The sequence below is a fragment of the Osmerus mordax genome, chromosome 25 (assembly GCF_038355195.1).
Source record: "Osmerus mordax isolate fOsmMor3 chromosome 25, fOsmMor3.pri, whole genome shotgun sequence".
NCBI lineage: Eukaryota > Metazoa > Chordata > Actinopteri > Osmeriformes > Osmeridae > Osmerus > Osmerus mordax.
The window spans coordinates 10416561-10429024 of NC_090074.1; the positions used below are offsets into that span (position 1 = coordinate 10416561).

Genomic DNA, 12464 nt, shown 5'->3' on the forward strand with positions numbered 1-12464 from the left:
TACACCGCCCATGTATTTGTTGTCTGCACCCAAAATATGAGGTCTCTCAACTTCAATGTAAGATTTGGTGGCTTTGTTCCAGCGTTGAATCTTTTGCACAGGATCAATGCCAGCAAAGGATGACACAAGTGTGACTGCTCTGTTGTCATACCAATTGACAGCGCATATGTTGTGGTTTGGTTGACTTGTGTTAGTTTGCTCGATGTCCTTACCATCATCATTAGTTGGACAATCAGTGGGTCTCTGATTCTGTTTTTTCACTTCCTCAACATTTTCAACCACCTCCTCATCACTCGAATGACTGTTGTCTGATATAATAATGTATTTGATGATGTGAATCATCAAATACATTATATTTCTGTAAGTATTTATCCTGTATCTGAACATTCGAAAAGTGTAATGTCTCCATGTAGAGTGCAAGGTGCAATTGCTATTTTAGCTACCATTTTGACCCAACGTTGTAAAATTACAACCAAGACAAAACAAGCTGAAAATCAAATGTGATGCATGAATTCCACAATAATTTAGTATTTACATGAACTACATATTCTAACAATCACCAAAAAAAATATTTCATGGAATTTACTTACTTCAAAGTTGATATATCCAGTCAAATGAAACAAGGAGATTTGCTTCCAGGAAAGTTGGCTGGTGGAAGGAGTTCATGGCCTTATAGCCAGATCTATATACACATTTAGTATCTAATGGCATTGCAAGGAAATACAATAAGACCCAATGGCTATGAAAATGTGGTCTTTCAAAAAAGAAAGACCACATTTTTTTTGTAGAGCTAAAGGTAAGGGTTAAGCCTACGGCAACTCCCGAGGGTCAAAACACCCTTGTCTGTTGGTCTGCTACAGTAGGCTATCCTCAGGATTTGCAAGCTAGCTAAAGTTATAGTATATCTAAAATAATTTTGTAGACATAACATTCTGACACTAAATGAGTGACTTGGCTTTATTTCTGGACATACTATCCACAACTGCAGCTCACTGCTCCCTCTAGTGGCTAAAATGAACAATGAAAGCTGTATAAACAAGTACTTTATTCATCCAGAGAGTTTGCTGAGTTCATCATCTTATAAACTTACACACTTATTAGAATTAAGAGGGAGTAAATCATGTCATATTATTACAGGAAATGTGATGCGTGTTCATTCTTAATTAAATCATTGAAACATAATAAATGAATGAATACAGACCTCACAGTTTGCAGTTTGGATTCTCCACTGCAACAGAGAGCAGCTTCACTCCTGGATCCTGCAGGCCAGAGTTCCTCAGGTCCAGCTCTCTCAGATGGGAGGGGTTTGAGGTGAGGGCTGAGAACACCACTTCCCATGATGCATCAGTGAGTTTACATCCACAGAGTCTGTTGTTACATAATAACCATGAAACAACTGTATGGCCTTCACAAAGACATGTTTAACATAAGACGTGTGTAAAGTGTGTGCATTTGACTAAATGTGTATAGTTGACATGTAAATGGCATGTTTACATCACTACTTACACAGCTTTTCTGCAGATCTTCACAGCTGGGAGCAGCCTTCTGCGCCCCTCCTCTGATGTGTTGTATTTCTGCAGGTCAAACTCATCCAGAACCTCCTCTGACATCTGTAGCATGTAGGCCAGTGCTGAGCAGTGGGTTACAGACAGGGCCTTGGATGATTTCTTCTCCTTCAAGTATGCTTGGATCTCCTGCTGTACTGAATGGTCTTTCATTTCCATCAAGCAGTGGAAGAGATTGATGCACCTCTCTGGGGAGATGTTCTTCTTCTGCATCACCTTGAGGGATTTGATTGTCTTCTGCAGGCTCTCTGGACTCCTCTGGGTCTGAGTCAGCAGGCCTCCTAACAGCTTTTGATTGGACTCCAGTGAGAGGCCGTGGAGGAAGCGGACAAAGAGGTCCAGGTGTCCATTCTTACTCCGCAAAGCTTTGTCTACTGCCCCCTTCAGCAGGTCTTCCAAAGATAGATTCTCAGGTATAGCGTCAGCATTCCCTCGTAGGAATGGCCTCAGTGCTTCCATGTTGTTGGTTGCGTAACAATGTAACATGTAGACTGCCGAGAGAAACTCCTGAATGCTCATGTGCACAAAGCAGTACACCACCCTCTGAAAAAGCACAGACTCTTCTTTGAAGATGGCCGTGCACACTCCAGAGTACACCGATGCCTCTTGGACATGGAGGCCGCACTCTTCCAGGTCTTCCTGGTAGAACAGCAGGTTGCCTTTCTCCAGATGTTCAAACGCCAGCTTCCCCAGCTTCAGGAGAACTTCCTGGTCGGACCTCAAGAGCTCCTCTTCATCGGTCCCGTTCCCTTCTTGAAACTTCTGGTTCTTCATCTTGGTCTGAATGAGCAGGAAGTGTGTGTACATCTCAGTCAGGGTCTGGGGCATCTCTCCTGTGCTATCTGTTCTCAGCATGTGCTCCAGGACTGTCACACACATGCTCGAGAAGACTGGAATGTGGCACATGATGTAGAGGGTCCTTGATGTCTTGATGTGTGAGATGATTCTCCTGGCCAGGATCTCATCACTGCATCTCTTCATGATGTAGTCCTCCTTCTGAGCATCACTGAACCCTCGTACCTCTGTCACCAGGTCAAAACACTCAGAAGGGATCTGATTGGCTGCTGCAGGTCGAGTGGTGATCCAGATGAGAGCAGAGGGAAGCAGGTTTCCTCTGATCAGGTTGGTCAGCAGCACATCCACTGAGGTGGACTCAGTGACATCACACCAGCTCTGGTTTCTTCTGAAGTCTAGAGGGAGTCGGCTCTCATCCAGACCATCAAAGATGAAAATGGCTTTAGAGACAGCGAGGATCTCTCCATCCTCCATGTGAAGTTCTGGGTGGAAATCTCTCAGCAGTTGAAGGAGACTGTACCGGACATCTTTGATCAGATTCAGCTCCCGGAAAGGAAGCACAAACATCACATCCACCTCGTGATTTGCCTTCCCTTCAGCCCAGTCTAGGAGGAACTTCTGCACAGAGACGGTTTTTCCGATGCCAGCGATGCCCTTCGTCAGCACAGTCCTGACCAGTCTCTCTTGGCCAGGTAGGAGCTGGAAGATGTCATTGCAGTTGATGGGCGTGTCGTGTGTGATTCGTATCCTGGATGCCGTCTCAAGCTGCCAGACCTCATGTTCATTATTAACCCCTTCACTGTCTCCCTCTGTGATGTACAGCTCAGTGTAGATACTGGTGAGGAGGATGGCATTATCTGATGTCATAATGCCTTCAATCACATGTTCAAACTTTCTCTTCATCGTGGCTTTATGAGTCCCTAGCAATTTTTGGAGTCGACTCGCAACTATGGAAGAACAATGAGTTCATTATCTTTACATTAATACTAACAGTCACAACAAAGTACTGAAATGACCAGAGATGTAAACAATGTTGTGTAAAGATGAAGTGAAGCTCGTACTGGTGTCAGTGTCCTGTTGTCCAGGTGGCAGCAGTCCAGTTTGTGTTCTGGGACTCTTTCCACACTGTGGGCAGGTGTGGTCTGCTGATGGACCAGGCTGCTGCCAGGATGAAGAGATGCAGGCTCTGCAGACCCTGTGTCCACAGGGGGGGGAGACTGGATCCCTCAGCACCTGCTCACACACCCCACACCTGGACTTGTCCTCTGCCAGGACAGCTCTGCTCCTCTTACTGCAGAGACATGATCCCATATGAACACCAGTCTCTCACACACAGAGACACAAATACACAGCACAGCTGAACTGGTTTAACTGAAGGCTTCCACTAGGAGGGGACGTCTGTGTTATAAACTCACATTCAGGTTAGTTAGAGATGGTGTTTGTGTCTACAGGAGAGTATCTGAGTAGTGAGTCAGGTGGCTGAGAGGTTAGGGCGTCGGGCTAGTAATCTGAAGGTTACCGGGTCGATTCCCGGCTGTGCCAAATGACGTTGTGTCCTTGGGCAAGGCACTTCACCCTACTTGCCTCGGGGGGAATGCCCCTGTACTTACTGTAAGTCGCTCTGGATAAGAGCGTCTGCTAAATGATTAAATGTAAATGTATCTCTTCAGGAGCAGGGTTGGAGTGTAACCTACAAGAGGGTATCTCTCAATAGCAGGGTTGGAATATAAACCTACAGGATGGTATGTCTCCAGGTTCAAGGTTGTGATAAACATCACACTGTTCTTTTACAAATACGTATTCTGGTGGGGTGGGCCTCACACTGTCAGGAAAATCTTTTCTCAAGTAGTGCACAGAGACTATGGAGTCAAGAAAGATTGAATCTATGGTGATACAAAGTTGTCTGATGTCTGAGGAACTGTCAGTCTCCTTTCATCCTAAAGTTCTCGTGTGTGTGTGCGTGCGTGCGTCTTGGAGTGGAACACGACTTCTTCAGTTTGGAGTGGAAAGTTAGAATATGGAGTTTGACCCTGGTTCCAACACAATATGGAGTTTGACATCTGTTTAGCTTACTTGCTAAGTAAACAATCTTTACAATCGGAATAAAGGGAACGGTCAGCATGTTTGAGTAATGGTCAGCATGTTTAAGTAATGGTCAGCCTGTTTGAGTAATGGTCAGCCTGTTTAAGTAATGGTCAGCATGTTTAAGTAATGGTCAGCCTGTTTGAGTAATGGTCAGCATGTTTAAGTAATGGTCAGCCTGTTTGAGTAATGGTCAGCATGTTTAAGTAATGGTCAGCCTGTTTGAGTAATGGTCAGCATGTTTAAGTAATGGTCAGCCTGTTTAAGTAATGGTCAGCATGTTTAAGTAATGGTGAGCCTGTTTAAGTAATGGTCAGCCTGTTTGAGTAATGGTCAGCCTGTTTGACATCATTTGGGGGGTTCCTTCTTTCTGTCGATATGTTGTACAACAGTATTCTTTTAGCTTGCATAACACGCACGTATAAACGCACACAGACAGGTAATTTCAAAGCTGCCATCTCCCTCCACACAACTTTTTACAGAAAGGAAAATATTTCCTGAAAAATATTGATAATTGTGAACATGGCTGCAGCAGACTTTAGTTCCTACCCTGATTCAGTGGTAAGATCCCCTTTTCTGAAGTTTAATGGGGTTTCCATAGACCAGTCACTCTTCATGGACACACAGCTGGGTACAGGTGAGGCTGGTCTCTGATGCTTGATCCTGTAAACACATACAGCAGCTATAGAGTAAAAATGTAGCTTATCAAACCCAACCATGCATCCATTTACATTTAGTCATTTAGCAGACGCTCTTATCCAGAGCGACTTACAGTAAGTACAGGGACATACCCCCGAGGCAAGTAGGGTGAAGTGCCTTGCCCAAGGACACAACGTCAGTTGGCATGACCGGGAATCGAACTGGCAACCTTCGGATTACTAGCCCGATTCCCTCACCGCTCAGCCACCTGACTCACTAACACAGTTTAGTGTTAGTGTGGCCCGCGCGTTTTCATTCATTCAATTTCGTTTCCAGTCATGTCTTTCTCAAAACCTGCCGTGAAGAGAAAAGTTGGCGACGAGCACAGACAATTTCAGGGAAAGTGGGAGACAGAATATTTTTTTGTTGAGCACAGGGGCACCCCGACGTGTCTTATATGCACAGAAAAAGTTGTGGTGCACAAGGAATACAACATTAGACGCCATTACTCAACTAGACATGAGGAGTATGCAAAATACCAGGGAGATGAGAGAGGACCGGGTCGCCAATCTTAAAAAATGTCCACTGAAGCAACAAGATTTTTTCAAGAAGGCAAGAAAAGAGAGTGATGAGGCAGTCGAAGCTAGCTACGTGGTGAGTGAGATGATTGCTAAGGCGGGAAAGCCATTCAAAGAAGGCAAGTTCATCAAAAAGTGCATGTTACAGGCTGCAAGTATAGTCTGTCCGGAAAAAGGGGTCAGTTTAGCAACATCAACCTTTCAGCCAACACAGTGGCAGAGGGCATTTCTGACCTGTCAGGTAACATTTACGATCAACTGCGTGAGAAAACCAAACATTTCCGTGCATACTCAGTCGCTCTTGATGAGAGCACAGACATCACTGACACTGCGCAGCTCGCAATGTATGTCCGTGGTGTTGACGACAATTTTGAAGTGATGGAGGAGTTGCTCACAGTGATTCCAATGCATGGCCAGACCACCGCTCAGGAGATATTCCGTCAGCTGTGTGATACCATTGTGGATGCCGGTTTACCATGGAAGAGGTTTGCTGGAATAACAACCGACGGAGCGCCATCAATGACAGGGAGGAGAAATGGACTGGTGGCACTTGTTCAAAGAAAACTGGAAGAGGAGGGTGTGGAGGAGGCCATTGCTCTGCACTGCATTATCCATCAGCAGGCCCTTTGCAGCAAATGCCTGACGTTTGACAATGTGATGTCTGTTGTTGTGAAATGCATCAACCACATCAGATCCAGGGGCTTAAAGCATCGGCAGTTCCGTGCCTTTTTGGAGGAAATAGTCAGCATATGAGGATGTGCTCTACTTCACCGAGGTACGTTGGCTCAGCAGGGGAAACGTCTTGAAGAGGTTTTTTGAGTTGAGAGCAGAAGTGAAAGCCTTCATGGAGAAGAATGGGATGGCTGTTCCTGTGCTAAGTGATCCCAAATGGCTCATGGACTTAGCTTTTCTTGTTGACATCACACAGGAGCTGAATGTACTGAACAAGAAGTTACAAGGCCAGGGGCAGCTTGTCAGTGCTGCCTACGACAACATCAGAGCATTCTCCACAAAACTTGTGCTATGGAAAGCCCAGCTCTCTCAGACAAACCTCTGCCATTTCCCAGCATGCAAGGCACTCATGGATGTGGGCACACCATTTCAGTGGTGAGAAGTATGCTGATGCCATTGTAAAGCTACAGGAGGAATTTGATCACAGGTTTGCAGACTTCAAGACACACAGAGCCACTTTTCAAATTTTTGCGGACCCCTTCTCCTTCGATGTGCAAGATGCTTCTCCTGTGCTTCAAATGGAGCTCATTAACCTGCAGTGCAATTCTGAACTCAAAGCCAAGTTCAGGGAGGTGAGTGGAAAAGCAGACAAGCTTGGACAATTTTTTAGAGAATTGCCCCCCACCTTCCCTGAGCTTTCCAGGATGTTCAAGCGGACCATGTGCCTTTTTGGGAGCACATATCTGTGTGAAAAGCTCTTTTCCACCATGAACTTTAATAAGTAAAAGTACAGGTCCAAACTTACTGATGAGCATCTTCAAGCCATACTGAGGGTCTCAATGGCTTCCTCCCTCAAGCCAAATGTGGCACAACTGTGTGAGAGGAAGCGCTGCCAGGTCTCTGGCAGCAAGGAGTAAGCAAGAGGAGCCATGTTCTGAAGAACCGTTCATGTTCGGAAGAACCTGTTTATGTTCTGAAGAATCGTTCATGTTCTGAACTGTAATTGAAATAAAGATTGGATCAGTTGTACTTTTGTTTGAATACTTGAAACCCTTTTTTTGTGAAATATTGGATGCGACCCAGACTCTACCTCCAGCGGCCCCCAGGTAAGTTGAGTTTGAGACCCCTGCCCTAGACCAACAAGCCATGTTCTAGTTGCTGCTTTGATCGATTTGTTGTCACAAAACATGCTTAAACAAAGGCACCCTGCACCATAAGCGAGAATCATACCACGAGACCAACGAGCCAAGTTTTGGTTGCTGCTTTGATCGATTTGTTGTCTTAAAAAATGCGTAGACAAAATGAGCTGGAGACACTTCTGCAGCAAATCACCCCGATCGACGTTGGGTAAAGTGCTGATCTGGGATTAGAACAGGAGCCCTCTTCACTACATAACCTCCTTCAACAACCTACTGTAAAGGGCTTGTCCGGGATTTGGACCCGGGAACTCTCGCACCCAAAGCGAGAATCATACCCCTAGACCAACAAGCCAGGTTCTGAATACTGCTTTGATCGATTTGTTGACACAAAACATGCTTAGACAAAAAGAGAAACTTCTGCAGCAAATCACGCCGATCGACGTTGGGTAAAGTACTGATTTGGGATTAGAACAGGAGCCCTCTTCAATAAATAACCTCCTTAAAACAACCTACTGTAAAGGGCTTTACCAGTATTTGAACCTGGGACCTCTCCCATTTAAAGCGAGAATCATACCCCTAGACCAACGAGCCATGTTCTGGTTGCTGCTTTGATTGATTAATTTGTTGTCACAAAACATGCTTAGACAAAGGCTCCCTGCACCCTAAGCGAGAATCATACCCCTAGACCAACGAGCCATGTTCTGGTTGCTGCTTTGATCGATTTGTTGTCACTAAACATGCTTGGACAAAAAGAGCTGGAGAAACTTCCGCAGCAAATCACGCCGATCTACGTTGGGTAAAGGACTGATTTGGGGATAGAACAGGAGCCCTCTTTGCCAGGTTACCTCTTTCAACAGCATACTCTAAGGGGCTCGTCCGCGATTTGAACCCGGGACCTCTCGCACCCTAGGCGAGAATCATACCCCTAGACCAACGAGCCACTTTCTAGTTGTTTCTTCGATTGATCGATTTGTTGTCACAAAACATGCTTACATAAAGGCTCCCTGCACCCTAAGCGAGATTCATACCACGAGACCAACGAGCCATGCTCTGGTTGCTGCTTTGATCGATTTGTTGTCACAAAACATGCTTAGACAAAAAGAAAAACTTCTGCAGCAAATCGCCCCGATCTACGATGGGTAAAGGACTGATTTGGGAATAGAACAGGAGCCCTCTTTGCCAGGTTACCTCCTTCTACAGCATACTGTAAAGGGCTCGTCCGGGATTTGAACCCGGGACCTCTCGCACCCAAAGCGAGATTCATACCCCTAGACCAACGAGCCATGTTCTGGTTGCTGCTTCGATTGATCGATTTGTTGTCACAAAACATGCTTAGACAAAGGCTCCCTGCACCATAAGCGAGAATCATACCCCTAGACCAACGAGCCATGTTCTGGTAGCTGCTTTGATCGATTTGTTGTCACAATACATGCTTAGACAAAAAGAGAAACTTCCGCAGCAAATCACCCCGATCTACGTTGGGTAAAGGACTGATCTGGGATTAGAACAGGAGCCCACCTTGCCAGGTTACCTCCTTCTACAGCATACTGTAAAAGGCTCGTCCCGGATTTGAACCTTGGACCTCTACCACCCAAACCGAGAACCATACCCCTAGACCAACGAGCCATGTTCTAGTTCCTGCTTCGATTGATCAATTTGTTGTCACAAAACATGCTTAGACAAATAGAGAAACTTCCGCAGCAAATCACCCCGATCTACGTTGGGAAAAGGACTGATTTGTGAATAGAACAGGAGCCCTCTTTGCCATGTTACCTCTTTCAACAGCATACTCTAAGGGGCTCGTCCGGGATTTGAACCCGGGACCTCTCGCACCCTAAGCGAGAATCATACCCCTAGACCAACGAGCCACTTTCTAGTTGATTCTTCGATTGATCGATTTGTTGTCACAAAACATGCTTACACAAAGGCTCCCTGCACCCTAAGCGAGAATCATACCCCTAGACCAACGAGCCATGTTCTGGTTGCTGCTTTGATCAATTTGTTGTCACAAAACATGCTTGGACAAAAAGAGCTGGAGAAACTTCCGCAGCAAATCACGCCGATCTACGTTGGGTAAAGGACTGATTTGGGGATAGAACAGGAGCCCTCTTTGCCAGGTTACCTCTTTCAACAGCATACTGTTAGGGGCTCGTCCGGGATTTGAACCCGGGATCTCGCACCCTAAGCGAGAATCATACCCCTAGACCAACGAGCCACTTTCTAGTTGTTTCTTCGATTGATCGATTTGTTGTCACAAAACATGCTTAGACAAAGGCTCCCTGCACCCTAAGCGAGAATCATACCCCTAGACCAACGAGCCATGTTCTGGTTGCTGCTTTGATCGATTTGTTGTCACAAAACATGCTTGGACAATAAGAGCTGGAGAAACTTCCGCAGCAAATCACGCCGATCTACGTTGGGTAAAGGACTGATTTGGGGATAGAACAGGAGCCCTCTTTGCCAAGTTACCTCTTTCAACAGCATACTGTAAGGGGCTCGTCCGGGATTTGAACCCGGGACCTCTCGCACCCAAAGCGAGATTCATACCCCTAGACCAACGAGCCATGTTCTGGTTGCTGCTTCGATTGATCGATTTGTTGTCACAAAACATGCTTAGACAAAGGCTCCCTGCACCATAAGCGAGAATCATACCCCTAGACCAACGAGCCATGTTCTGGTAGCTGCTTTGATCGATTTGTTGTCACAATACATGCTTAGACAAAAAGAGAAACTTCCGCAGCAAATCACCCCGATCTACGTTGGGTAAAGGACTGATCTGGGATTAGAACAGGAGCCCACCTTGCCAGGTTACCTCCTTCTACAGCATACTGTAAAAGGCTCGTCCCGGATTTGAACCTTGGACCTCTCCCACCCAAACCGAGAACCATACCCCTAGACCAACGAGCCATGTTCTAGTTCCTGCTTCGATTGATCAATTTGTTGTCACAAAACATGCTTAGACAAATAGAGAAACTTCCGCAGCAAATCACCCCGATCTATGTTGGGAAAAGGACTGATTTGTGAATAGAACAGGAGCCCTCTTTGCCATGTTACCTCTTTCAACAGCATACTCTAAGGGGCTCGTCCGGGATTTGAACCCGGGACCTCTCGCACCCTAAGCGAGAATCATACCCCTAGACCAACGAGCCACTTTCTAGTTGATTCTTCGATTGATCGATTTGTTGTCACAAAACATGCTTACACAAAGGCTCCCTGCACCCTAAGCGAGAATCATACCCCTAGACCAACGAGCCATGTTCTGGTTGCTGCTTTGATCAATTTGTTGTCACAAAACATGCTTGGACAAAAAGAGCTGGAGAAACTTCCGCAGCAAATCACGCCGATCTACGTTGGGTAAAGGACTGATTTGGGGATAGAACAGGAGCCCTCTTTGCCAGGTTACCTCTTTCAACAGCATACTGTTAGGGGCTCGTCCGGGATTTGAACCCGGGATCTCGCACCCTAAGCGAGAATCATACCCCTAGACCAACGAGCCACTTTCTAGTTGTTTCTTCGATTGATCGATTTGTTGTCACAAAACATGCTTACACAAAGGCTCCCTGCACCCTAAGCGAGATTCATACCACGAGACCAACGAGCCATGCTCTGGTTGCTGCTTTGATCGATTAGTCGTCACAAAACATGCTTAGACAAAAAGAAAAACTTCTGCAGCAAATAGCCCCGATCTACGATGGGTAAAGGACTGATTTGGGAATAGAACAGGAGCCCTCTTTTTCAGGTTACCTCCTTCTACAGCATACTGTAAAGGGCTCGTCCGGGATTTGAACCCGGGACCTCTCGCACCCAAAGCGAGAATCATATCCCTAGACCAACGAGCCATGTTCTAGTTGCTGCTACGATTGATCGATTTGTTGTCACAAAACATGCTTAGACAAAGGCTCCCTGCACCCTAAGCGAGAATCATACCCCTAGACCAACGAGCCATGTTCTGGTTTCTGCTTTGATCGATTTGTTGTCACAAAACATGTTTAGACAAAAAGAGAAACTTCCGCAGCAAATCACCCCGATCTACGTTGGGTAAAGGACTGATCTGGGATTAGAAGAGGAGCCCACCTTGCCAGGTTACCTCCTTCTACAGCATACTGTAAAATGCTCGTCCCGGATTTGAACCTTGGACCTCTCCCACCCAAATCGAGAACCATACCCCTAGACCAACGAGCCATGTTCTAGTTCCTGCTTCGATTGATCAATTTGTTGCCACAAAACATGCTTTGACAAATAGAGAAACTTCCGCAGCAAATCACCCCGATCTACGTTGGGTAAAGGACTGATTTGGGAATAGAACAGGAGCCCTCTTTGCAAGGTTAGCTCCTTCTACAGCATACTGTAATGGGCTCGTCCGGGATTTGAACCCGGGACCTCTCGCACCCTAAGCGAGAATCATACCCCTAGACCAACGAGCCACTTTCTAGTTGTTTCTTCGATTGATCGATTTGTTGTCACAAAACATGCTTACACAAAGGCTCCCTGCACCCTAAGCGAGATTCATACCACGAGACCAACGAGCCATGCTCTGGTTGCTGCTTTGATCGATTTGTCGTCACAAAACATGCTTAGACAAAAAGAAAAACTTCTGCAGCAAATCGCCCCGATCTACGATGGGTAAAGGACTGATTTGGGGATAGAACAGGAGCCCTCTTTGCCAGGTTACCTCTTTCAACAGCATACTATAAAGGGCTCGTCCGGGATTTGAAACCGGGACCTCTCGCACCCAAAGCGAGAATCATACCCTTAGACCAACGAGCCATGTTCTAGTTGCTGCTACGATTGATCGATTTGTTGTCACAAAACATGCTTAGACAAAGGCTCCCTGCACCCTAAGCGAGAATCATACCCCTAGACCAACGAGCCATGTTCTGGTTGCTGCTTTGATCGATTTGTTGTCACAAAACATGCTTGGACAAAAAGAGCTGGAGAAACCTCCGCAGCAAATCACGCCGATCTACGTTGGGTAAAGGACTGATTTGGGGATA

General features: G+C 46.1%; 1 protein-coding gene and 3 non-coding genes across 5 annotated transcripts; all 4 read right to left on the minus strand.

Moving 5' to 3' along the window:
- Nucleotides 1–1202: 1202 nt before the first annotated feature.
- LOC136933244 (NLR family CARD domain-containing protein 3-like) lies at nucleotides 1203–5074 on the minus strand. 2 transcript variants are annotated; one of them, XM_067228560.1, is made up of 3 exons: nucleotides 4992–5074; nucleotides 3422–3651; nucleotides 1503–3307 (listed from the first exon to the last, which is right to left on the minus strand). In XM_067228560.1, exons 1-3 carry the CDS (start codon nucleotides 5057–5059, stop codon nucleotides 1503–1505), a joined length of 2103 nt encoding a protein of 700 aa, XP_067084661.1. In that variant the 5' UTR covers nucleotides 5060–5074. The 2 variants fall into 2 exon arrangements, with proteins under 2 accessions (XP_067084660.1, XP_067084661.1); XM_067228559.1 differs by lacking the exons at nucleotides 3422–3651; nucleotides 4992–5074 and adding an exon at nucleotides 1203–1368 and having other exon boundaries at nucleotides 1507–3263.
- A 4192-nt stretch (nucleotides 5075–9266) lies between these two features.
- trnap-agg (transfer RNA proline (anticodon AGG)) lies at nucleotides 9267–9338 on the minus strand. Its single transcript has one exon. It is a non-coding gene; the product is annotated as a tRNA-Pro (tRNA).
- A 1209-nt stretch (nucleotides 9339–10547) lies between these two features.
- On the minus strand, nucleotides 10548–10619 carry trnap-agg (transfer RNA proline (anticodon AGG)). Its single transcript has one exon. It is a non-coding gene; the product is annotated as a tRNA-Pro (tRNA).
- A 1203-nt stretch (nucleotides 10620–11822) lies between these two features.
- On the minus strand, nucleotides 11823–11894 carry trnap-agg (transfer RNA proline (anticodon AGG)). The gene has a single exon. It is a non-coding gene; the product is annotated as a tRNA-Pro (tRNA).
- Between the last annotated feature and the right edge of the window lie 570 nt (nucleotides 11895–12464).